The sequence below is a fragment of the Polyodon spathula genome, chromosome 29 (genome assembly GCF_017654505.1).
Source record: "Polyodon spathula isolate WHYD16114869_AA chromosome 29, ASM1765450v1, whole genome shotgun sequence".
NCBI lineage: Eukaryota > Metazoa > Chordata > Actinopteri > Acipenseriformes > Polyodontidae > Polyodon > Polyodon spathula.
Window position 1 is genome coordinate 4471664 of NC_054562.1, and position 26923 is coordinate 4498586.

The 26923-nt window shown below is 48.6% G+C and overlaps 1 protein-coding gene across 5 annotated transcripts; it reads right to left on the minus strand.

Annotated features, from left to right (window-relative positions):
• Positions 1-2653: 2653 nt before the first annotated feature.
• Positions 2654-26923, minus strand: LOC121302338 (zinc finger MIZ domain-containing protein 2-like). 5 transcript variants are annotated; one of them, XM_041232248.1, is made up of 18 exons: positions 26347-26917; positions 15627-15729; positions 13918-14032; positions 13470-13666; positions 12875-13109; positions 12150-12410; positions 11094-11177; positions 10702-10876; positions 9814-9955; positions 9414-9624; positions 9220-9325; positions 8280-8437; positions 7827-7894; positions 7233-7301; positions 6405-6643; positions 5841-6004; positions 5363-5596; positions 2654-4163 (listed from the first exon to the last, which is right to left on the minus strand). In XM_041232248.1, exons 2-18 carry the CDS (start codon positions 15674-15676, stop codon positions 4056-4058), a joined length of 2616 nt encoding a protein of 871 aa, XP_041088182.1. In that variant the 5' UTR covers positions 15677-15729; positions 26347-26917; the 3' UTR covers positions 2654-4055. The 5 variants fall into 5 exon arrangements, with proteins under 5 accessions (XP_041088182.1, XP_041088181.1, XP_041088184.1 ...); XM_041232247.1 differs by having other exon boundaries at positions 13470-13669; XM_041232250.1 differs by having other exon boundaries at positions 12875-13067; positions 26347-26916.

Consider the following 26923-nt stretch of genomic DNA (forward strand, 5'->3'; position numbering starts at 1 on the left):
TTCTTGTGCGTTTCTGTAGGGTTTTGCGTTCGCTGTGTCTCTACCTCCGTGTCAGTCTCAGCTCCTAATAGACCTGGGCTGAGAGGCCCGCCCACAGGGGCACTGAAAATCGGTCCAGATCGGCTGCATTTGCTTCGCGGTTCTGTCATTGGAACAGCCGCGGGGTTCTGGAACGCCCTGCTTCTGAGATGAACTGAATTCAGTTTTAATGTGTGTGTGTGTGTGTGTGTGTGTGTGTGTGTGTGTGTGTATGTGTGTGTCCGGGGGCTGTAAGAATTCTTGGATAGAGCGTTGGGTTGTTCGGCAGGGGTCCGTGACTGTGAATCTTGTAGTGGTTCAGTTCAGTCCGGGCTGTATGAATGGTTTGGTGTAGTGTCAGAGAGTCCCGGGCTGATATGATAATTTGGTTGGTTTCAGGGGTCCGGGCTGTTATGAATTCTTGGTAGCGGTTGGTGAAGGGTCGTTGTATTCGGGGGGTCCGGGCTGTATGAATTCTTGTATGCGTGTTGGTGTTCAGTCCGGGCTGTATGAATTCTTGTAGGTGGTTGGTTGTTCAGTCCGGGCTGTATGAATTCTTGTAGCGGTTGGTTGTTCAGTCCGGGCTGTATGAATTCTTGTAGCGGTTGGTTGTTCAGTCCGGGCTGTATGAATTCTTGTAGCGGTTGGTTGTTCAGTCCGGGCTGTATGAATTCTTGTAGCGGTTGGTTGTTCAGTCCGGGCTGTATGAATTCTTGTAGTGGTTGGTTGTTCAGTCCGGGCTGTATGAATTCTTGTAGTGGTTGGTTGTTCAGTCCGGGCTGTATGAATTCTTGTAGTGGTTGGTGTTCAGTCCGGGCTGTATGAATTCTTGTAGTGGTTGGTTGTTCAGTCCGGGCTGTATGAATTCTTGTAGTGGTTGGTTGTTCAGTCCGGGCTGTATGAATTCTTGTAGTGGTTGGTTGTTCAGTCCGGGCTGTATGAATTCTTGTAGTGGTTGGTGTTCAGTCCGGGCTGTATGAATTCTTGTAGTGGTTGGTGTTCAGTCCGGGCTGTATGAATTCTTGTATCTTGCTGTTTAAAAGTGAAATATGAATTCTTGTAGTGGTTGGTTGTTCAGTCCGGGCTGTATGAATTCTTGTAGTGGTTGGTTGTTCAGTCCGGGCTGTATGAATTCTTGTAGTGGTTGGTTGTTCAGTCCGGGCTGTATGAATTCTTGTATTGGTTGGTTGTTCAGTCCGGGCTGTATGAATTGTTCAGTCCGGGCTGTATGAATTCTTGTAGCGGTTGGTTGTTCAGTCCGGGCTGTATGAATTCTTGTAGCGGTTGGTTGTTCAGTCCGGGCTGTATGAATTCTTGTAGCGGTTGGTTGTTCAGTCCGGGCTGTATGAATTCTTGTAGTGGTTGGTTGTTCAGTCCGGGCTGTATGAATTCTTGTAGTGGTTGGTTGTTCAGTCCGGGCTGTATGAATTCTTGTAGTGGTTGGTTGTTCAGTCCGGGCTGTATGAATTCTTGTAGTGGTTTGTGTTCAGTCCGGGCTGTATGAATTCTTGTAGTGGTTGGTGTTCAGTCCGGGCTGTATGAATTCTTGTAGTGGTTGGTGTTCAGTCCGGGCTGTATGAATTCTTGTAGTGGTTGGTGTTGAGTCTCGTTGACTCTGCTCTCTCTGTAATCTTGCTGTTTAAAAGTGAAATAAATAAATACAATAAAACCAGCTGCAATTTCAGCAAACAATTCTGCCCTCCCTGGAATGGGAATGGTTACTGATTTATTGTGCATTTATCTGTGTGTTTAAAAATCAGGCCTGGATTAAAAAATAAAATAAATAAATAAAAAATAAGATAGATGAAGTTTCAGTTGTTGCCTTTACAAGTCAACAACAGAAGGTTTTCTGTGGTCTTAGAATCAACAAAAATTTGGTTTACAAATTATTATCTCTAATATACCTGTGTGAATGAATATGACACACATATATATGATATTATATTATATAAATATAGTTATAGATATTATGTCAGTTTATATATACATATAGTATATATCTATATTTATGATTATATATATATAATATATATCAGATCTTAACTTGTGACACACACTAGCACAGTCCTCCAGCAGCACTGCTACCTCGCGCCCAGAGAGAGATCATCATCATCATCATCATTATTTTACAAACTGTGCATCAGGGAGGCGCAGGCAGCTCCAATGCATCGTTTATAACAGCGGCGGTTACAAATAATTAAAGTCATTTTACAAGAAACAATTGACCTCCTTAATGTGTGTGTGTGTGTGTCAGCCCGTATCTGTGTGTGTGAGCACGCGTCTCTGTGTGTGTATGTGTGTGTGCGCGCGCGCATGTCAGTGCGTAAGTGTCAGTGCCTCTGTGTGTGCATGCATATCTGTGTCAGTGCGTGCCTCTCCATGTGTGCGTCTGTGTCAGTGTGTATCTCTGTGTGTGTGCGTATCTCTGTGTGCGTCTGTGTCAGTGTGTATCTGTATTTTTATATATTATATAAAAAGGACTGCAATAGTGTTCATTCCAATTCACATTCCAATTCCTCGTTTTACGTAACAGGAAAAAACGCATTGGTGCTTTTTTAAAAGTGTTAATAATATAATAATAATAATAATAATAATAATAATATAATAATAATAATAACAATAATAATAACAATAATAAACTTCACCTTTTAATTTCAATTTCTTTTTCATTCTCTCCAATACAATGAAAAATCATTCTCTCAACAACACAGACCCATCACTGAGCTTGCTCTGTACAGCATCAGAGGATAATAATACCAGCATTACTGTCCACTCTGGAGCAAAATTACCATGACAGGAACACTGTGAAATGGGACGGGGGAGGGGGAAGGGCTTATCAGTCTCTCGTCATTGTGACCAACTACAGAAACCCACGAGGGTCAAAATGCACAACTCTGTGGCCCCAGTCACTGCAGAGGAATTACCCCCCCCCCCCCCCCCCCCCCCCCCCCAAACAAACAAAACGAGCACACGCCAAGCACCCAGGCTGCTGTTTAAAATGCTGCTGGAACAAATAAACACGCTCCAAGAGTCATGTCAATATTCTTCTGCGTGCCCGAAAAAAAAATTAATTAAAAAAAAACACTTCATTTTTTTTATTATTATTTTGTATTATTAATTATTGTTTATTGAATAAAACGTATTTAAAACAAGGATTCGTGAAGCAGTCCACCGCCCCCTAATGTCCCGCACCAGGTACTGCACCTCGCACCCTGGCTCAAGGGGACCGGGGCTGGGGTGAACCCGGGCTCTCCTCAGTTCCAGTTTTTAAAATCCATTCCAAACACGTTGCTGATTTGTGTTTAAAACGAGATTCTCACCACGGCGGCAGCGAACGACGTCAATCGAAGTCTCTGCGTGTCTGTTAATTAAACCGGGCTTCGAAATGACAGCAGTCCCACGATCACAACAGTGACGACGCCTCGAAATATATCAACTGGAAGTCCCTGGAACAGAGAAACAGGGATGGATCGAGACTCTCGTTAATTATGCTGCTCAATTTTCTCTCCCTTTTCTTTTTAAACACTTGATTGATAAAAAAAAAAGGTCCAAATCATTTCTCAAATAGATTTTTTTTTTTCAATAAAAAGAAGCACCTGGGATAGTGTGTGTGTTTTTTTTTTTTTTTTTTGCTTCGTTGAGATTTACAAATTGTAGGCTTCCTCCCTCGATTTAGTTTTATCTTCGCTTCCAGAACTGCAGAACTCAGTAAGACCAGACGCACTGACCGCAGGGGAATCTGGGAGATGTAGTTTCTCTGTCAGTTCTCACAGCCAGACACAGAAGCTGTGGAGATCAGCTTCAGCCAGCGGTGCGCTCTGGGAGTTGTAGCTCCTGTTTTGTCTATAGGTGGGCTCTGGATATTGTGGTCTCCTGGACGCTGGGAGTAGTCCGTCTGTCGGCGTGCTGCGTAGTGGATGCTGGGAGGTGTAGTTCCTCTATTGTCTGTCGGCATGCTGCGCAGTGGACGCTGGGAGTTGTAGTTCCTCTGTATTGGCTGTCGGCGTGCTGCGCAGTGGACGCTGGGAGTTGTAGTCCTAGTTGTTCTCAAAGAGTGAGAGCAGGTCCTCGCTGCTGTTGCTGGGCAGGTCGGGGGGGCCGAGGTATGAGAGGAGCTCGTCGGGATTCGTCAGCTCCGGCAGCAACTAGAGAGAGAGACAGAGAAAGAGAGATTGAGAGATTAGCTCAAGCAGAGCTGAACAACCGAGCAAACTGACTGCTTAGAATGAGACAAGCAACCATGAGATTAATAATCATATTAATAATAATAATAATAATAATAATAATAATGCCGCTAGGAATGCTAATTCTCCCCTAAAGCAGGGTCGCAGCTCTGCAGTGGAGTGAATGCAATCCCAGGAACCTGCTGCTTCTCACAGCATCTGGATCTCACACCTGCTGCTTCATTTTTAACATGGAAACAGTTTTTGTCGTTTGCATTTTTATTCTGGTTCTCTGCTCTACAGCTCGGGGTATATTTGCTAAACAACCTGAACAAAGGACTGGCTGTTATAATGAGAGGAACGTTCAGCAGCTGCACAACAGCATTAAACAGGTGGCTGGACGGAGCTTTCCTCTCCCGTACCGACACTGAACCCTGACTCTGTGCATCTCTCAGTGCGTGTGTGTCTCTCAGTGGGTGTGTCTCTCTCTCTCATTGGCTGGGGTGTCTCAGTGTGTGTGTGTCTCACTGTGTGTGCGTCTCTCTCAGTGGGTGGGTCACAGTGTGTGTGTGCGTCTCTCAGTGGGTGGGTCACAGTGTGTGTGCGTCTCTCAGTGGGTGGGTCACAGTGTGTGTGTGCGTCTCTCAGTGGGTGGGTCACAGTGTGTGTGTGCGTCTCTCAGTGGGTGGGTCTCAGTGCGTGTGTCTCTCTCACTGGCTGGGGTGTCTCAGTGTGTGCGTCTCTCTCTTAGTAGCTGGGTGTCTCGGTGTGTGCGTCTCTCGGTGTGCGAGTCTCTCTTAGTAGCTGGGGTGTCTCAGCGTGTGTTTGTCTCTCTCTTAGTAGCTGGGGTGTCTCAGTGTGTGTGTGTCTGCCACCTACTTCACTCCATCACAACCTGCAGCTGGTCTGTCTCCCTGTCTTATGAAACCTGCCAATGCTGCATTCTCTCAGTCAGACTGGCAGATCTAGCAACAGGTTCATTGCTTCTAGCTATTTTTAGCTAGTCCTGTACCGTCAGTGGAGCTCTCTTTCCTATAGACCTCTATACAGCTCTGCAGTGTTGAGTGGAGCTCTCTTCTAGTACACACTAACCCTATGTAATTAGTTCAAGCAGACTGTCTTTCTGCACTCATTAAAGGTGAGACTGATTGACTGATTTTGTTTTTGGGCTGGGTGCTTACATCGAGGGACGGCTCAGGGACCTCTCCCGGCCCCCCCATTCCAGGCCCAAACGACCCTTCGGAATGCCCGTGGGGGCCCGCCCCCCCGGCAACCTGCTGCAGCCGGGCATTCTGGGAAGGGTTACGGGAGTGGAGGGGCGGGGCCTGGTTGCCAAGGTGAGGGTTGCTTTGGAGACCCTGGTGGTGCTGCTGCAAAGCATTGTGGGACTGATCCATCCTCCCAGGGTGAGACATCTGAGGAGTGGAGAGAAGAGATTCAATACAAACCAGAAATACAATCCATCCTGCATCTGATTTTATCCTAAGATTTCAAACAGTGCCCTGTCCGTCAGCATTCTCTCTTGTGATAAAGAAACAAGAGAATAGAGGGAATAAAAGAAAGAAAAATGGCAAGTACACTACCCTGCCCTGTCCCTCACTGCCCTACCCTGTCCCTCACTGCCCTGTACTGACCTGTCCCTCACTGCCCTGTACTGACCTGTCCAGGCATGGTGTGGCTCCCAGGTTTCTCAGGGGTCAGCAGGCCACTGGGCAGGTCGGACTGATAGGAGAGGGGGGGTGGACCCGGGGCAAACTCCCCCAGAGGCAGGGGAGTGCCAGGGGGGAAGTCAGCGAAGCCGGGCTGGCTGGGGTACCCAGAGTCTGCAGGGAGCGAGAGGGGAGTCAGAGAGAGTCAAAACTGAGGAGCTGAAACAAACTGAATACAGACACTGAGAAACGACTTCTAGTGGAAACGATTGCCATTGAATTTACACTGAAGACACTAAGGACTACATAAAAGAGCCCCTGTATAAAGCAGCTCCTCTCAGTGGGAGTCGCCCCTGTGTAAAGCGGCTCCTCTCAGTGCGAGTCGCCCCTGTGTAAAGCGGCTCCTCTCAGTGCGAGTCGCCCCTGTGTAAAGCGGCTCCTCTCAGTGCGAGTCGCCCCTGTGTAAAGCGGCTCCTCTCAGTGCGAGTCGCCCCTGTGTAAAGCGGCTCCTCTCAGTGCGAGTCGCCCCTGTGTAAAGCGGCTCCTCTCAGTCTGTATTAAAGCCGTCTCTCACTCTGGCCAGGGTAGTCTGGCGCGGCTCCACTGCCCCCTGCAGGCAGCCCAGGGTACGGCGAGGAGCCGGGTCCAAGCGCGGCGATCATCTCCATGACGTTGGGCAGGATCATGTGACTCGGGCTCATGGTGCGGCAGCACTTCGGCGCCGGCCCGTCCGGGTCCTCCTTGATATCGGGCTTGATCGGAACCGGCTTCCAGCTGCAGGCCGGGTCGATGGTGATCTCCTCGAAGTCAGAGCTGCAGAGAGATGAGACGTTAACACTGAATCCATCACCCTGATCAATACCACAGAAACCCATCACGCCGATCAATACCACAGAGACCAATCACCTTGATCAATACCGCAGAGACCCATCACCCTGACAAACACCATAGAGACCCATCACCCTGATCAATACCGCAGAGACCCATCACCCTGACAAACACCATAGAGACCCATCACCCTGATCAATACCGCAGAGACCCATCACCCTGACAAACACCATAGAGACCCATCACCCTGATCAATACCGCAGAGACCCATCACCCTGACAAACACCATAGAGACCCATCACCCTGATCAATACCGCAGGGATCCATCACCCTGATCAATACCGCAGGGATCCATCACCCCGATCAATACCACATCGTGAATCAGCGTACCAGTATATACATACACACACACACACTATATATATATATATATATATATATATATATATATATATATATATATATATATATATATATATATATAATGTGACATTATTCAGCAGCTTTCATTCCACTTCATGAAACAAATCAGTTCATTCTATACAGACGGTGATTGGTGCAATGCAGTTCTTACTTCTGGATGTAAATAAGGATTCCCAGCATGTACTGGTCCACTTCCAGTCCTTCTAATAACGCTGTTTTACTGGAGGAGAAAAAAACAAAACCAAACCAGTTAGTTCATGTGGGAGGGGCCCTGGCACAGGGTAAGCAGGGTCGCAAACCCAAACCAGATCTCCTGCTCCACCCCTCCTGCTCTGCACTGGACTCTCCTGCCCTCAGCACCACCTTACTGGATCCTCAGCTGATGCGCTATCCTTGCACTATTGCACTGCTAATCTGTCACTGCAGATATAACTTGCTGTGATCCTGACTGGCTGCATCCTAGTTCATATTGTATTCTAGCAGCATTATTATTACACTTACTGTAAACTACGCTGTTTAAATATGAAGCTTGCATTGTAACCCTGCACTGCCCTGGAACACCTGCAAGTCAGCAAGGATAAAGACGTCTGACAATTCAATAAAATCGAAGGTGTAAGCAGAAAAACCTTTGTAATGCAAAGTCGTCCGATTTCTGTCTGCTGATGAAGGCACTGGATGAAATATATTCTTGTTAAACTACAGTGTATTATTTTAGTAAAACCAACTATATAAAAAGTTTGCTTACTTGCACACAGGACAACGCCATGTTCCTCTCTCACAGTTCAGCTGCAGATAGGACTCCAGATCAAAACACTGCGAGAGGAGAGAGAGAGGGGGAGGGTAGAGAGGAGAGGGAGGAGGAGAGGAGAAAGGGAGGGTAGAGAGGAGAGGGTGAAGAGAGAGAGGAGAGGGGGATGAGAGAGAGGAGAGGGAGGGTAGAGAGGAGGGTAGAGAGAGGGATGAGAGGAAAGGAGAGAAAAAGGAGGAGGAGAGTAGAAAGGAGACGGAGAAGAGGAGAGATAGGGAAGAGAGGGGAGAGAAGAGAGAGAGAGACTGGGTATTATCACACAGCTCACACACATAGATAGACACACCGACACACACTGCGGCTAATCAAGCTCCTGTAAAGGCTGGCGAAGTGGGCGGTTTCTGCTGTGCAATAGGAGTCCTCCCCCCGCCTCATGGCCCCCCCTCTCACCTGTATGTGTCTGCAGTCATGCCCCCGGGCTGGCAGCTGGATTCTGCGAAAGGTGATGGGACACTTCAGAGACACCTTGATGGCCGTCTGCTCCACCCCGTCCTCCCCATTGAGACCTGGCGTCCCCGGGATCGTCCCGTTGCTGAAGTTCCGCTTGACTGAGAGGAGAGGGTGGGGGGGGTTAGCGTCTCAGTGACAGACAGGCTATTCAGTGTGTGTGTGTGTGTGTGTGTGTGTGTGTGTGTACGTGTACAGTAATGCAATCTCTTACTCTGTGTGCATGCAGGGTGGAGTGCGTGCAGTGTGGACAGTGTGTCTCTTACTCTTGGTGATGCAGTGTCTCGCTTACTCTTGGTGATGCAGTGGATGCAGTGTGTCTCTTACTCTTGGTGATGCAGTGCATGCAGTGTGTCTCTTACTCTTGGTGATGCAGCGTGTCTCTTACTCTTGGTGATGCAGTGGATGCAGTGTGTCTCTTACTCTTGGTGATGCAGTGCATGCAGTGTGTCTCTTACTCTTGGTGATGCAGTGTGTCTCTTACTCTTGGTGATGCAGTGCATGCAGTGTGTCTCTTACTCTTGGTGATACAGTGGGTCTCTTACTCTTGGTGATGCAGTGCGTCTCTTACTCTTGGTGATGCAGTGCATGCAGTGTGTCTCACTCTTGGTGATGCAGTGCATGCAGTGTGTCTCTTACTCTTGGTGATGCACTGTGTCTCTTACTCTTGGTGATGCAGTGGATGCACTGTGTCTCTTACTCTTGGTGATGCAGTGTGTCTTTTACTCTTGGTGATGCAGTGTGTCTCTTACTCTTGGTGATGCAGTGTGTCTCTTACTCTTGGTGATGCAGTGCATGCAGTGTGTCTCTTACTCTTGGTGATGCAGTGCATGTAGTGTGTCTCTTACTCTTGGTGATGCAGTGCATGTAGTGTGTCTCTTACTCTTGGTGATGCAGTGCTCGGCAGGCAGCAGACGTTTCTTCATTAACCCCTGCAGCACCGAGCGGACGGAGGGCCTGTGAACCAGCTGCAGCACGAACAGGTGAGACTGCGAGAGGAGAGGAGAGAGAGATTCAGCACCCCAGAACTCCAGTGGTACAGTAACAGTGCAGCTTGCTCGGCAGAGCTGGACTCACACAGCAGCAGGCGGTGACGGTGATCTGGATGGTGTTCCGGCCCGGCTGGCACACCTGCTTCAGGTAGAGCGGCTTGTGGGAGGTCTTGTTGTCCCCGCGCTCGATGGACAGCGGCGTGGCGTTCACGCTCACCTGCACAGACGACGGCCAGTTCGTGTTCATCTGCCGGTCCTCATGGTGATAACACTTGAACTGCAGCTCCAGATCTGGCCTGCAGGGGGCGACGCAGAGAGAATGAACACAATACTGGAATGAATCACGACTGGAAAACTAGAATACATTGAAGACACTGAGAAAGACTTCTAGTGGAAACGATTGCCATTGAATTAACTGAAAGCCTTGTTCAGGGGTGCAGGGACTCAGGGGGTCACTGGCTCAGGGGCGTCTCTCCGCTCCTCACCTCAGCGTGAGTGTTTTGTACACAGAGTCTCGCAGCTGGAACACGTGGTTGCTCACGGCCAGGTTGTGCTCCAGTCGAAAGGGTTCGAGCACCACGCCGTCCCGCACGGGGAAGGTCAGCCGCAGGTCATCGCTAGGGTTACCTGGGGGGCGGTAAGCAATGGACAACATATTATTATTAGAATGTTTTATTAAACGTTCCGCATGCATTTGATCCGATCGTACCATTAAACTCTGTGTGTGTAACTGGACCAGGTTCAGTTTCGTGTCTAGGTATTTGTTTATAATGCACACATCTTCGGCTCTGTTCCCCATCTCACCTCCCTCCCCTCGAACTCCACAGAGCCACAAGCAAATTTTTATTAAAATTTGTCAGATAAGGGGATATACAGTTCCAGCTTAAACAAAACAGTTCTACAGTTAGAGGCAAGTGCTAAAAATAAACTAAACTACTCAGATTAATTAGCCCAGTCAGATTACACTGTACCTAACTGAGCGCAAAACCATGCGTGCGTGTGCGTATCGATTCATTTATTAATTCCTATTAGGATCGGAACAAAACAACTATTGGATCATGAGGACGGAGCTCTCTGCAGAATTCAGGAGAGGGTGGCTGGTGTGGATCAGGGGCTGATTCACCATTCAGAGTGAATCAGGTTTGAGATGATCGCTGCTTCTCTTCAGACTCTGCGGAGAACAGAAATCCACACAAATCCCAGCTGCTGCTTCTTCAAGCAGATGAATTAGGACAGTTACAATGGTACTTGAACCCAGGTCTGGCAGACAGCCCCTGTTTCACACTAGGAGCCAGTGGAGGCAGCAGGCTGGCTGGTTTCTGCCCAGGGTTCGATAGCAGAAAGCGAATCCCGCCTGCGGTCCTGCGTCTCACCTGAAGGGGGCGGAGGCGGCAGTGCATTGATGTTGGGCTTGAGGTCCGGCAGGAAGGGCGACTTCACATCCTGTCCGGGGGACATGTAGGGGGCCATATTGCTTCCTGGGGTCATGGGCGGAGTGGGGTTCCCTGGGAGAGGAGAACTGGGGTACCCTGGCATCACACGGGCAGGCTGAGGGGGGGCGGGGTGGGGAGAGAGAGAGAGAGAGAGAGAGAGAGTGCGTGCAAGAGAGTGAGAGCGCAAGAGAAAGAGAGCGAGAGAGAATCTGTTATTTCAAAAAGACCAGTGTCTCTATGGTCTGGATGAGTTCAATTATTCATTGGCAAGTTTCATTAAATAAATATATTACACACACAGAGTATACGGTGAAGGCAGTGCGTTCTCTTACCCCACTGACTGGCTGCTGCGTGAAGCTGCTGTACCCTCCTCCTCCTGCCAGGCTGCTGCCCTGTCCATTGAAGTGATCAGCTGACTGCGGGAGCACAACGCAACTATGATTACACAAACACTGAACTTTTCCTTCTTTCAACCCTGCCTCGATGGCAGGGTGCTGCAAACCACAGCTGCACCCTTCCCCCAGGACCTTGCAACATTAAAACAACCTGATGGGCTTTTTTATATTTTAGATTTAGTTTTTTTGCACAGGAAAAAAAAAAAAAAACTCATTGATCCTAAAAACAAACAAACAAATAAAAATAAATAAATAATCAAACCGACACACACAGACAACTCAGGCCTGTGATAAAGACTTTCAATTATTATTCAGCAGATGCTTTTATCCACAGAGACCAGGGGGGGTGAACTCTGATTCATCAACTGCTGCTGCAGAGTCACTTCCAATAGGAGCTTGCTGGAACCAATAGGAGTTCACACTTGTTCTGGAACTCATGACCCACCCCAACCCTCCTGAAGTACCATGACGGGGACGAGGGACCGACCCCCTAGTGACACTGCCCCATCCTGCAGGGGTATCCTGTGACCGGGTAGGAGGGGGAGGGGGCCGAGCGCGACACCATGACGTGACCGACCACCCCATGCCTGCGCCGTAACGGTCCCGGTCGCGGTATGACTCCTCACCTGAGGAGTGGGGTATCCCCTGGGGGGGGGGGGGGGGGGAGAGAGAAAATCATTAGAAATCGGATTCTCTTTTTGTGTGTAAGCTGTATTCATACTGCGGGCGTGTGTGTGTCTATATATATTTATATAGACTTCTATTTATTTGAAGCTCAGTTTTTACACAGCTTCCCTTTTGTTCTCAGATGTGCATCAGTCCAGAAAGACTGGAGACCCCTCCCCTCTGTAGTGGGGTTCCTCTCTGGTGTCACGCTGCTTAGAATGTAAAATGTGTGTGTGCGTCTCAGTGTTTGCATCTGTGTGTATAATGTACAGTGCGAGTGTGTGTCTGTCTCTCTGTCTCCCCCCCCCTCTCCCCTCTCTGTCTCACCTCAGCGCTGTAGGTTCTCTTGAGCCCCTGCTGTCCGCGGGGGCCCATCTGCTGGCCCTGGGGGGGCCCAGGATATCCGGGGTGCTGGGGGAGCCGCTGCCCCTGGGCCGCTGCGTACATGGGCCCCATCGAGGGGGGGCGGGAGGGGCCCATGCCCATGGCAGCCATGCTAGCGTGGCCCACCCCCCCCACCATGCCCGGGGGCCCCCGGGGCCCGGAGTGAGGCATGAACTGACTGCTGTAGGAGGAGGGGCCACCCATCTGAGAGAGAGAGGGAGAGAGAGAGAGATTATTACTTATTATTATTGTTAATAAAAAAAATCCTAATAATAATAATAATGATATAAAAGAGCTCTGTGTGTTTTTTTGTTTTATTTTAGCAGATGCCTTTATCCAGAGGCTAGGGTGTGTGAACTATGCATCAGCTGCTGACTCACTTACAACATCTCACCCGAGAGACGGAGCACAAGGAGGTTCAGTGGCTTGCTCAGGGTCTCACATGGCGAGTCAGTGGCTGAGCTGGGATTTGAACCTCCTGGTATCAAACCCCTTTCTTTAACCACTGGATCACACAACCTCCTACCTGCTGCAATGGCACAGACTGACCACCAGAGGGAGGCAGAGTCGCACACGGTCCTGTGTTGCACTGTGCTACAGAGCTCTGCCCTGTATTGCACTGTTTTATTGTGTGCAGTGTAGTGCACTGTACCCGGTCCGGTACTCACCGGCCCGTACTGGCCCAGCTCCTGGTTCTGTTTTTCCTGCAGCGCAGCGACTGTTGCTGTGGCAGTGGCGGTTGCCGTGGCAGCTGCTGCTGCTACCGCGGCAGCGGTGGCCGCCTGCGTGAAGTCCGAGGCGGGGCGGGACCCGTGCTGCTGGATCCCCATCGAGCCGGGGCCGCTGGGACCCCCGGGGTAACTGGGAGAGGAGAGGGAGGGAGGGGTCTGTGAGAGAGCTGGACTGGAAAACAGTCACAGAGAGAGACACAGAGAAGAGAGAGAGTCAGAGAGAAAGAGCGAGAGACAAGGAGAGGAGAAAGAGTCAGAGAGGAGAGAGAGAGAGAGACAGAGAGGAGAGAGAGAGAGAGACATGGAGAGTCAGAGAGAGAGAGAGACACAGAGAGGAGTCAGAGAGAGAGACACAGAGGAGAGAGAGTCAGAGAGAGAAAGAGAGAGAGACACGGAGAGGAGAGTCAGAGGGAGAGACACGGAGAGGAGAGAATCAGAGAGAGAAAGAGAGAGAGAGACACAGAGAGGACAGTCAGAGAGAGAAAGACACACACAGAGAGACAGAGTGACACAGAGAGTCTTTGCTGCTTACCTGCCCCCCCCATAGCCCTGCGAGGTGGGGTAACCCCCCCGGCTGTACATGTTGTGCTGAAGGTACCCTTTGTTGGGCACGTGTTCGGGGTACCCCTGCTGACCCATGAACTGCGGAGAGTTCATTCCGGGGTTGCTGCCTGGCAGCATGTGACTGCCCCCCGAATTCCCACCCGGGCCCATCGGGTTCCCCAGAACCTGCTGAGACGAGACGAGAGGAGAGGGGAAAGTGGAGGGGAGAGGAGAGTTTTAATGTCACGTCTGTTTTCATACCATTTTTTAGGTGCAGAATACATGATGCATGAACTCTTAAAGCAGGGCTTACTGTCCTTCAGCAACATTGACACTGCAAGCACCATCAACACACACAGTGCAAGCACCATCAACACACACAGTGCAAGCACCATCAACACACACACTAAGACACAGACACACAGTTGCGCCCCCACCTGGCTGGGCGAGCTATTGGTCACCCCCCACACAGTCGTCACCACAGACAGAGAGCCAGGGGGCTGGTTGGCGCCTTGCTGCCAGGAGACAGGATCATACGAATACGAGCCGTCACTGTAAATCAACAAGAGGAGAGTTGAGAGGAGGAGAGTTGACAGGATGACAGGAGAGGGGAGAGGAGAGTGGAGAAGGGAGAAGAGGAGAAATGAGAGAGAGGAGGAGTGGAGGAGAGGAGAGGAGAGGAGAGAGGGGAGAAGCTGTCACTGCAAAACAAGAGAGGGGGGTTTGAGAGGGGAGAGGGTGTTATACTGCTAGGGTGATAAATAGACAGAAGAAAGGGCTAGGGAATGGGAGAGCACAGGGGCGGGTCTTATACATGACAGAGGGAGGGGCTAGGGTCAGACAGAGAAGGGGGATAGGGTGAGTGAAACAGTGGGGGAAGGACAGAGGACTGCGTCAGGGAATGAAGCGGGGCTTGACAATGAAAGGGGGGGGGGGGGATTGGGTCTGATATCAGGACAAGGGAGGGGACAGAGGATAAGAGGGTGTGCCGATCAGCGAGACAGCCAATTAGAGGGACAGACTCCAGATGTCAGGAGTGCAGTCCAGCTCGAATTTTAAATTCATTCAATGGACACGGATCAAGCACGACAATAAACGCAAACAGCGATACTACATATTAATATCCATTTACCAGCCTATATAAATAAAACAAAAATGTGTGTCAGGCTCTCTGTGTGAAAGGGTGCGTGTGTCGTGTGTTCTTGAGAACGTTTACAAAGTCACATGTTCCAGCTGCACACTTCACGCCCCACGGAGACACCATCGACACAGAGCCACAAGAGAGAAAAAGTGGGAGGAGACAGAGAGGGAGAGTGAGTATGTGAGAGAGAGAGAGTGAGTGTGTCAGCTTGTCTCTCCTCTCTCTCGCAGTCTCTGTTGTTTGGGTGATTGTGTCAGCGTGTCTCTCCTCTCTCGCAGTCTCCGTTTGTCGTTTGGGTGATTGTGTCAGCGTGTCTCTCCTCTCTCGCAGTCTCCGTTTGTCGTTTGGGTGATTGTGTCAGCGTGTCTCTCCTCTCTCGCAGTCTCCGTTTGTCGTTTGGGTGATTGTGTCAGCGTGTCTCTCCTCTCTCGCAGTCTCCGTTTGTTGTTTGGGTGAGTGTGTCAGCGTGTCTCTCCTCTCTTTTGCAGTCTCTGCCGTTTGTTGTTTTTCACCAGCGGGAGCCGAGCGCTTCCTCTCCACAAACCAAAGGAAGTGAGTCAGCGAGCGACAGGAAGTCAGGCTGGGTGGCTGTGTCCTGAGGCTGTGGTCCTGAGGAACCCCCAAGTCTCCCAGTGAGCGAGCGAGCGAGCGAGAGAGAGAGTGTGTGTGACAGTATGTGTGAGAGTGAGCGAGTGTGTGGTATTGTTGTAGAGTGTGCTACCTGCGCGGGGTGCGCAGCGCAGCGCTACCTGCGCGGGGTGCGCAGCGCAGCGCTACCTGCGCGGGGTGCGCAGCGCAGCGCTACCTGCGCGGGGTGCGCAGCGCAGCGCTACCTGCGCGGCGCAGCGCAGCGTTGCGGCGCAGCGCAGCGTTACCTGTGCGGCGCAGCGCAGCGTTACCTGTGCGGCGCAGCAGCGCAGTGCGTCACCTGTGTGGGGTGTGCAGCGCAGTGCAGTGCTACCTGTGTGTGCAGTGTTACCTGTGTGCAGTGCAGTGCAGCGTTACCTGTGTGGGGTCGGAGGCAGGGAGGGTTTCATGGGGTTCATGGAGTTCATCGGACGGCCTCTGGGTGCAGCGACGAGCCCCCACACTCAGCAAGCGGGCGGGCCTGCGAAGAGACAGACAGAGAGGTCACACTCCTATAGACCCCAATAATTATTACTATTACTAGTTTATATAGCAGACGCCTTTATCCAGAGACCTTGCTCAGGGTCACACACACAGTGAGTCAGTGACTGAGCTGGGATTGGAACCGGGGACCTGCTGCTTACAAGCCCATTTCTTTAACCACTGGACCACAAAGCCTCCTCTAATCACATAAAAACACAAGCAGCTATCATCCCTGTCCAAATACACTCACACACAAAGACATATCGCAAGCACGCAACATTACACTCCACACACACAACAGAAACACACACGTACAAACACACAATGCAGAACATGCACACTGCAACACAGTTAACCCTTACACCTCCTCAGCACACTGCATCAAACAGAGACAGACTGCTGGCTGCTTAACCCTTTAATGCCTCAGTGGAAGCAAAGGCTGCTTGGGGAGCCACCGTCCCGCAGCCCCTCCCTGGTGCAGCACACTGGGGGAGGGGGCGCTCTGCTGCAAAAAGAATAGATCTAACCCTAACCCTCCCTCCTCGGGACAGCAGCCCAAATATCCCCCCAAAATCAACAGGAAAATAAAAGAAATAATAAGAATACAGACTGCAAAAAGCTTCAGAATTATTTTGAGTTTGTTAAACATAACAAGTTTATTCACACACACAGCTGCTTGTCCAGTTTTCACGTCGACATGAAGAGGCACTCAGCCACTCAGTTCAATAGCAGTGTATGAGATTCCCTAACATCACGATACCAATCAGGGCTGGGAATATGGGAATATTGTCACCCAAATCCAGGTTTTACTAGCAGCTTGATTAGCCCTCAGTGTGTCACCCCCCTACCCCACGCGTGTTGAAATGTCACGGTAATCTCTCTCACTGATCAGAGGGAAAATCGACACGCTGCATGCAAACACTGTCTGCGAATCATCTGACCCGGATCCCAAACCAACAAGCTTCATTTGCATGCTGGCAAATCTGCATCCCTTAAGGGAGGGAGTCACTGCGGCAAACAAAGCACAAAACAAGAGCAGATCAACCACTTCGGGAAATATTCCAGCGCCGTCTCTAAACAAAACACGTGGGGCTCCAGTGCAGTACATCGATGAGACACCCCCCGGGCTGGGAATCGGACTCCTATTGCACAGCAGTGTCACCCAGTCCAGGTTTTACTGCTACCAGCTTAATCAGCCCCAGTGTATCTAGTTAACAAGCTCAGGTGTGTCTGAAATTAAACTCCTAGTGAAGCCAGGACTGGGAGTCTCACGTCCATCCCTGTGATAATAAATTAATGAATGAAATCCAGTGAGGTGGTGTTGTTGCAGAAGTCTCCTCCTGCTCTGTGTGTCAAAACAGTGAAGGTACATTCTGTTCCAGGACTGGAATGAGGAGGCTGGCACTGAACACACAGAACTGTCCTCTCCCTTAGACACAGAGAGAGAGAGAGAGAGAGAGAGAGAGAGAGAGACACACACACACACAGAGCACTGAGCTCTCCCTTAAACACAGAGAGAGAGACACACACACACAGGAGCGGAGTGAAACAGCTACGAGAGAGACCCACTGAAATTGATTTCGTTGCATTGCTGTAACCACAGTTCTCTCATGTCTGGTGGGGTCGGTAGATTGCTGTGTATTCATTTTTGTCTGCTCAACAAAACACAAGTTAAAACAGGATTACCAGGGCTGGCAACAAGACTCCTATTGCACAGCAGTGTCACCCAGTCCAGGCGCTTGATCAGCACACAGTGTGTCTAGGCAACAAGCTCAGGTGTGTCTGATTATTAAACTCCCAGTGAAACCAGGAGTCGATCACACTGTATTAAACGAGAGTCTTCGTTCCAATCCCTGGTTTTGTGTTTGTGGTTAAAAAAGAATACTACAGAGCTACTGGCAATGCCAATTACAACGTGAGTCAGCATCAGACATCAGCATTCAGACATGAATCACCCGACGTCATTACAACGTCATGCAACGCATCACGCGATGACATCATCACCACAACATCCGTATCCTGGCAACCGGCACAACATTACAGGCATTGTGACCCAAAACGCATTGCGGCATCTACTGGGGTATTGCACTGGTTTACTGGCTCAAAAGAGCGTTCTCTGTCCCTGCAACACACGCCGTTTCTCATGCAGTTATTTGTGAAATTGTAACTTCTTCCTTCACATGTTTTAAAGCAGGGATGGGAGTAAGACTCCCATTGCATATCAGTCCGAGCCATTCCTGATCTGACAAGGAGTTTAACAATAAATAGACATACCTGAGCTCGTTACCTAGAGACGCTGACTGGATCGCATCAATATCAGGTTCTAGCTGTGTATTATAAAGACATTTCAGAGGGCTGGATTTCATCAATATCAGGGTCTAGTGCTGTATATTATAAAGACATTTCAGAGGGCTGTGTCATCAATATCAGGGTCTGCTACTGATTACAAACAAATATTGTAAAATACAACATATCTGGGCCATGCATTGATCCCTGTGTGTGAGAAAGGAGGTGGTGGGGGGCACAGTTTTCTAAAGTAAATTAATGACATCACTACCACCACTCCCCCCCTCCCTATCCTGTCTAATCGCAGCACTGGAGGGAGGGGGAAGGTTAACGCTTTGTTTGCCAGCGGATGGATAACGAGATTAAGAGCAGCTGAGCCTCTCTCCTCCGTGTGTGTGTGTGTGTGTGTGTGTGTATCTGGGTAACACTGCCCCTGACAAAGACAAGCAAACCTCTGCTGCTTAACTGCCCCCCCCCCAAAAAAAAACACATTGTCCAAGGAATTACAACTGGGGGCAGGGGGGGCCCCCAAGACATTATAACTGAAGTCGTCCCTCCCCTCAATTGAAAACGGCTCTCGACAGAATCCCTGCTGTTTGCTCCTTGTGTTTTCCTGGGATTAGCTGGGAGGCATATGGAGTTTTTGTTGGTTTTTTTTGGGGGGGGGGGGGGGGGGATGATTCAAAACTGGGAGTGGTTGCACATAAAACAAAAGCAAAAGCAAATATTGAACCCAACCCCCTCATCAAGCCCCACAGGCTGCAGAGTGGTCCGAGTCGTTCCTAGTTTTGAGTTTAATTCAGTTTAATTCATGCTTCAAACCGCTGTCACCCCGGATGCCTTGTTTCCATGGTTACTGAGCCGCCCCTCGCTGGCTGCCAATCTGAGCAGACCTGGATTTTTCTCGGACCCTTTCCCAAAGCGGGATATGCGGAACCAGAGACCGGAGAGCCTCTGGACCGGTCTGTCTCTCGCTGCCTTCCGTTCCACCGATCCTGACTGGCTGCATCCTAGTTCATATTGTATTCTAGCAGTATTATTATTATTATTACACTTACTGTAAACTACACTGTGTTTAAATATGAAGCCTGCATTGTAGCCCTGCACTGCCCTGGAACACCTGCAAGTCGCCTTAGATAAAGATGTCTGTCAAATAAATCAATAATAATAAATAAAACTGTCACAACACTGACCAACCAAGCGAGGAGGGGGTGTAAACACTGACTCCAGATCCAGGACGAGCAGACTTCTGCGGGCTTTAATATTCTCTTATTTTGGATTTTTCGACCGAACTGTGAGAATATCAGAGCAAAGCAACTGCTTCCATCTTTTCAGTTTTGGTAAAGAACTGAACGCGGCCCGAGCTGCAAGGGCTGCTGGGAAATAACCGCCAGCATCCAGCAATGAACTCGGAGGAGACACGCTGGGGCCAACCAAACTCGTAGAAACACCTGGGACAGGGCAACCCTGATGTATGTGCAATACAATCCCAATAATAATAATAATAATAATAATAATAATAATAATAATAATATAATAATAGGGATGGTAATAAGACTCCCATTGCAGAGCTGTTCGATCCAGTCCTGGTTTCACTAGGAGTTCACATCAGACACACCTGAGCTTGTTCCCTAGACACACTGGGGCTGATCAAGCTGATGGTAAAACCTGGAATGGGTGAAACTGCTCTGCACTAGGAGTCATATCCATCCCTATTATTGTTATAATTGTTATTAATAGGCATGGTAATAAGACTCCTGTTGCACAGCAGTTTGATCCAATCCTGGTTGTACTGTTAATTTAATAATAATAATACACACTTGAGCTTTGGAAATTGGAAACAATGAACATTCCTAAAATACTTGAGGGGGAGAGAGAGAGAGAGAGAGAGAAACAGCAAAGCACAGTCCGTCACTAACAGAGTCATAAAAGTTAAAGAAAAAGGTAAATCCTGCACAAAATTGGACAAAAACTGACGAACTGACAAGTCCTTCGCCGCCTGCCTCGTTGAGACGAGTTTTGATTCACACGCCTGCCAAGTGTACCCTTGTCGCAATGATTGGCAATGACTGACTATTGCTGGATTAATTGATTGTAGTATATTTTAAATTCTTCACAACGGGCACAATATAACTAATAATAATAATAATAATAATAATAAAAGAGAGAGACTTCTGGTTGAAAAAGGTTTCCCGTCCCGGAATTGGTTTCAGTTAATCTAGCTTGTGCTGCCGGACTCCCAGGGTGCAGGGCACTGTGTCGCTCCGCAGAGCCACAGGAAGGCTGCGAATCAGCAGCCTTATCCTGTGTGGAGCACACCCTGACTGGGGTCATTCAGGGACAGCCAGCGAGCCACTGTGCTGCAGGAGTCAAGGTGTGGGTTTAACACAGGCTTGAAAACATTAGCCAGGAATGGAAGCAAGAACCCCGTTGCACAGCAGTTTGATCCGTTCCGGGTTTTTACCATGAGTTTAATAAGAGACACACCTGAGCTTGTTACCTACACTGCTGCCAATCAAGCCCCTAGTAAAACCTGGAATGGATCAAACTGCTATGCAATAAGAGTCTCATTCCCTTCCCTGTGGTACAGCTTAACATCCCAGCATTATTCAGATTAAGCGAGTTTCCACAGATGCTGTCGAGAGGGCTGATTCACCGATCACAGTGAAACGAGTGGAGAAGTAGCTGCCTGGGTTTGTGTGGGTCGCTGTTCTCCACAGTTAAGAAAAGCAGCGATCATCACAAACCCGAGCAGCTGTCTCTTAATTCACTCTGAATGGTGAAATCAGCCTTGATCCACGCCAGAGACACCCCCCCCACCCCCTCCTGACTGTCAGAGCCCCTGGTTTCTGCGGAGCGCTCCGTCCCAGTGATCCAGAGTTCAGTTCGTGCCTCTCTGCTGTTCAATGTTAAAAGGTCAAAGCTGCAAAGTCGTGCTGCTCTGCACGCACCCCCCCCCCCTCATCTCCAGGCCTGTCTCAGCCCCAGAGTGTCGCAGGCTCGCGTGGGCTGGGATGATGCATTGCCCAGCAGTGGAGGGCGGGTCTTAGTCACTTCGCTAATTTGTTTCACAAGAAGCTCCGAGTGTCTGCGGGTGGGTGCTAGAGACAGCAGACAGAGAGAGAGAGAGAGAGACACACACACACACACACACACACACACACAACTTTGAGACAGCTAACCAACAACTTCTTATAGTATCCCTACAGACTTGGGTAAGACTGGCTATTCACACTGCCTATAGAGACAGTGTGACCCCAAGACTGGTGTGCTATTCACATTGCCTACAGACAGTGTTACCCCAAGACTGGTGCGCTATTCACACTGCCTATAAAGAAAGTGTGACCCCAAGACTGGTGCGCTATTCACACTGCCTATAGAGAAAGTGTGACCCCAAGACTGGTGCACTATTCACACTGCGAATAGAGAAAGTGTGACCCCAAGACTGGTGACCCCTCAAGTGACAGGTTTCCTCAAATTGGCAATAGCAACCACAGACAGGGCTGCACTGGAAAGATTTACTGCAGCCAGATTCAGGGATGGGAATGAGACTCCCGCTGCAGAGCAGTGTGATCCATTCCTGGTTTCACTGCAAGTTTAATAAATCAGACACACCTGAGCTTGTTACCTAGACACACTGGGGCTGATCAAGCTGTTAGAAAACCCAGACTGAGCGACACTGCTGTGCAATAGGAGTCTCATTCCCTTCCCTGGGATTGAAGCAGAGAGCCGTTCTCAGCAGCCCGGTAAAGCAGGTGGCGGGTGCAGCCAGCGACCGCGTCAAAGGAGGCGTTAAGAGAACGGATTTTGAACTCAACACTTTATTCTAAAAGCCAAGGCTGCACTGTGCAGAAATCCAGACAGCACTGCAGTCACAGCGCGGGACGCAGGGGAAAAAGAATCTGTTGGTAAGGAAGAGAGATCCACGGAGAGCAGGAAAAGCAAACTGAATCCAGATTAAAAAAGAAAAAGGTGTAGAGGGGAAAAAAAAACAGGGTACAGCATGTCACGGTGCAGATCTTGCATCACTCTCGGCACACGGAGCTGCCAGGAAGCACGGCCCGTGTTTTTCATGCTCGTTCTCTCAATTAAAAAGTACAGTCTGTTCTAGAGAGCAGCCGGGGGCGAAAACGAGACTCTGTCTTGTTGCATAACAGTTGACCCGACTTGACCAAACTTTGAGACCAATCAGCTGCTGGGAACCAAAACAAACTGATTTTAAAAGCTTGGTTAGAAACAGCTCTTCCAAAACTACACAGCGGCTTGCTTTTTTTTTTTTTTTAGCAGTCCGCGTGATATTCGAAACAGAACAGATTCTTACAGTAGAACAGAACAGAATACGACAGCACAGCACAGACATAGCACAGAACTGAGTGTTGTAGGTACAGTAAACTGCAAATGATGCCTGCTTATTATTTGGAGTAGATCAAACAATTCTTCAGTGGAACAGAAACACGCTCCAGCTTTCACAAAACCGTACAGAAACAAGTGTCGATATCTTGACAGGAAACCTCTATCCCACAATGCCTCTGGGTAAAGTTTACTGATTTATTTATAAAGATTGATGAGTAAAAACAACAGTTACTGAGGAACAATAATTAACAGCAACAAAACAAGACAGTGAAAGACAATAAAATTAATAAAGACTAAAAATGACAATATGAATGGATTGATGCATAAAAATCAGGATTCAAAATCTAATCTAAAATGCTTTAAAAACATTAAGCGACTCAAGCTTCCCTGATGTCAGAAGCCTGTCTGCTCCAGTCTTACGCATTACAGCTAAAAGCTCTTTCGCCCTTTCTCTCTGTCTTCAGAACAGCAAGGGCAGAATCGAATGACCTCGGAGCACAGAGAGGTTCGTGTGATGCTGTTCCCACATGGTTACAGCCATGAACCGTGTCACAAACCCAGGCCAGTGACCTGATCATAGTGCCTAAACGCTACCCCTGGTTTATAACCCCACACTGCTGCAAGCAGGAGCAGGAGCAATCCTATTCTCTCCGTCACGCAGGAGAGGAGGCAGGAAGCGGAGATCGAGGCAGGAACAAAAATGATCTTCTTGTGTCTCTGAATGGAAACAAAATGGGCCGTCAACAAGGGTCGCCTTCTGACTGCTGAAGAATACCTGGGTGCTGTAGAATCTGATCGTGGGACACTGTCTGTAGCTTTAGAGAAACCAAACTAAAGCTGAGGGAACGTTGAGCCACGTTGCAGCTTGGAACCTGGTTTCAGGAGACTGGGGTTCAGGCCGCTGCTCAGCCCCTCAAACTAGGTCTCCCGGTGGTCTCCTGGAACCAGGTTTTAAGCCGCTGTTCCTGAAAATCTGGCTTTGTGGTCAGGAAGGGATGGTGTCAAACTGAACTCTTATTGCATAGCAGTATTGCCCATTCCAGGTTTTACTAGGAGCTTGATTAGTCACAGTGTGTCTAGGAAGAAGCTCAGGTGTGTCTAACTGAACTCCTAGTGAAACCTGGAATGGATCAAACTGCTATTCAATGCTAGTCTTACTCCCATCCCTGCTGCTGAGAGGCTCAGTCTGCAGCGTCTCTGCTTGGCTGCGGTAGTTAAATATAACCTCACGGCCAGCAAGCCCAAACCCAGAAGCTATGTTTGTTAAAAAAAAAAAAAACAATTGCGAGAGACAGAGCGAGACTGTAATCTCTACAAGATAACCAAGCTATTCTGAATACAGGATGGAATTAAGACTCTCACTGCACAGCAGTTTCCCCCATTCCAGGTTTTAATAGGCACTTGATCAGTCACAGCGTATAGGTAACAAACAATCACTCAATCTACTTTATATAGCGCCTTTCATAGCAGAGAACCCTCACAAAGCGCTTTACAAGATGCAGTAACAAGAAAATCCATAACACTTCAAATAGAGAGAAATGCATAATACATTAAATACAGTGGAAAGTGCAGAATATATGATAGCAGCATAATACATGAAATAGTGCATTAAGTATAGTGGAATAAGCTTAAATTAAGGCTGTCTGATTAAACTAATTGCAAAACCTGGAATGGATCAAACTGCTATGCAGTGGGGGTGTTACTGCCATCCCTGTCTTCTATAAAATTTCCCACACAACACAAGTATCTACAGGGTCATTATCCAGTTGAATTTTTTGTTTTGTTTTACTGAAGGACTGCTGTATGAGACGCTTTGTCGATTTCTGTGAAAAGCGGGAGTCGTCGTGTGGTAAAATGGCAGCCAGACAGCAGCTATACCCTGGACCGGCACAGCGTCTCCCGGCGGCTTCAACAGCCCTGGACCGGTTTCTTCATCCTTCAGATTTTGGCGTTTTTTTTTTTTATTCTAACCGCCACCCAGTGCCAGTCTTACCAAAAAGCTCCCCCCATGTTTCGCGTTATAATTACTACCGTCCCGAGTTAAACGGTCCTTTGCGTAGCAGCTCGGAATCGGCTTGAAACTGGCAGTCCCGCGCAGACAAGTTCATTTCTTCAACACAAGGGGCGAAGGCGAGTTTTAATACATTCCGCTAGGGAAGGATTCTCACCAAATGGCTTCTCACAAAACTATGTGTGTGTGTTTTTTTTTTTTTTTTTTTTTTTTTTTTTTAAATCAAGTATAACAATTAAAGGTCAGGCGAAGAGAAATTGTATCCAACGAGGGTCAAGTACTGCGAGGATGAATATCGCTTAAAGGAATGATAATACCGGTTTATATTACCGTACGTGAAGGAGCTAACTTATGAGAATTGGTGCTGAAGGGAAACGCCACGAAGAAACGTTCACTACTCTGAGGCAAACGGGGGAATGAATTGGACGGTTTTCCACAAGCCTATTAAGAGAAATCCGTCTCTTTTTTCTTAATCACGAGAGAACCAGGAAAGCGTCAACCGTCAGGAAGCTCCCATAACATTTATTCTAAGTTTAGATGTTAAATGTAGGTCCAGTTTAAATATACAGGTATTTCTTAGTTTTGTAGCGGGGAGGGGGGTCAACGGTAACACAGCCGTCGAATGCAACGTCTTCTGTTGGCTTTCAACCGCCGTGGAACGTTTTTTAAATTTTCAGAACGTTCTCGTTTTTTGAATTTCAACCGCCAAGCACTCTCGAACAAACCGACCCCCCCATGGTTTGCATGAATTAGGAGATGGTCAGTCTAAATCTTACCGACTATCTCTATACCAGACTCTCGCAGGATGCTGCTGTATTCGTTTTACCGAAGCATGATGCGGTGCACCGTGAACAACCTCAAAAAGGAAAGACACTGCGCTATATACAGCGTAACATGACTTAAAAACTTCAAATTGCTTACTTATAACTTAAATTCCTGCGGCCCTGTCTCTCCAAATTACGGTTCTTATAAAATTGTATTGCGTTTTACTTGGATTGGTGTGCCCTACGTTAAAACGTTAACCATGGTCACACCGTAAAATGTAACATTGGGGGGCTATTGTGCCAAAAATTAAGTTTGGTAGCCAGTTTTAGTTCCAATCAGTAGTAGCCCCCCCCCCCCCCCCCCCCCAAAAAAAAAAAAATAAAATTAAAAAAAAAACTGGACGAGCATCGTTGGTAATGTTTGATAAAAATGTTTTAAAAGTGGCGCTAGTATAATTACACACTCGGGGTATGTTCACGATACAAAAGATGCGTTCCGTTGCGCGGTATTTAAAAATAGATAAAACCCAACCATGATAAACTGATAGAGGCACCACAAGCCAAACACTACACCGGATAAAGAAAGCACATTAAAACCCGTGGTGTTATCAGCAATAACAGCAGCAGCGACCCTTACAAAGCGCCGCAACACCGTCCAGCAACGAAAACAAAGCAAAATTACTTTCAAAAGCGAACACACAGCGCGGTGGAAACGCTGAAGCAGAGGCAGCGCTTTCCCAATGAGGTGAAACAATGGCAGACATTTTGTAGTGTGGTACAGTCTGCACTGCCAGAGTACCGACAGAGGCGCCTGCAACAAATAAAATAACAATAATAATAGTGAAATAATAATAATAATAATAAATCAAGCACTGTCGCACGGATTCTGTGCACTTACAACCACAAGCCAATCATAAATAATAATAATAATAATAATATACTCTATGATTGACTGCATTAGCCAGCCCTTCTCATTACGGTACATTTACTCTGTGTTACAACTGCGCCCCCCCCACTTATAGCGCTGACCACCCGACCAGAAAAAACCAAACACTTCGGTTGTCCTCCATCGAGCGGCCGAACCGCTTAGCCCGACAAAGCCTTCATGCAGTAGCCGCTGACCAGCGGACTATGGTGGGGAAGGCAGCCGTGGAGGCTGTGGCGGGGATACCCGGGGTAGAGAACAGCAAGCGGCGCTTACCTTGAGTGAAGCCGCCTCGGCAGGTCCACAGCACACGGGTATCGGTGCAGAAACGCGTCGCTGCCTCTCTGGTCTCAGGCGAGGTACACAGCAGTTATCAAGCAGTTGTCGTTTTTGCAAGCCTCGCTGGTCCACACAATACTAGACCCCCCACCCCCCACACCTTTCCTTCCTCTCCCGTACCAAGAAAAAGAGGGTTATGTTACAGAAATATTAACAATCGTCTCCATTTCTTTATTTTTTTTTAAAACTACTATCCAAAAAAACACGCTGTCTGCACTGTGTTTCACTGCAGTAGCAGCTGCTAACCCCGAGTCTTGCTGCGGCTATAATAAAATGACTACTGTGCTACTGCAAGGGAAAAAAACCACTCAAGCCTCCCAGCTGCTGGGCTCGTCTCGCTGCTCCTCTGCGCGGCGGTACTCCGGCTGCCCCAGCGTCACTCTGGCTATGAATCCAGGCTCGGTGCTTGCACAATGGGCTGCGATAATTTATTCATGGGTTGTTGTTGCTGCTGGATCGGAGAAAAGGAGAAGCCAGAGAGTCTTTTTTTTTTTTTTTTTTTTTTTTTTTCTTG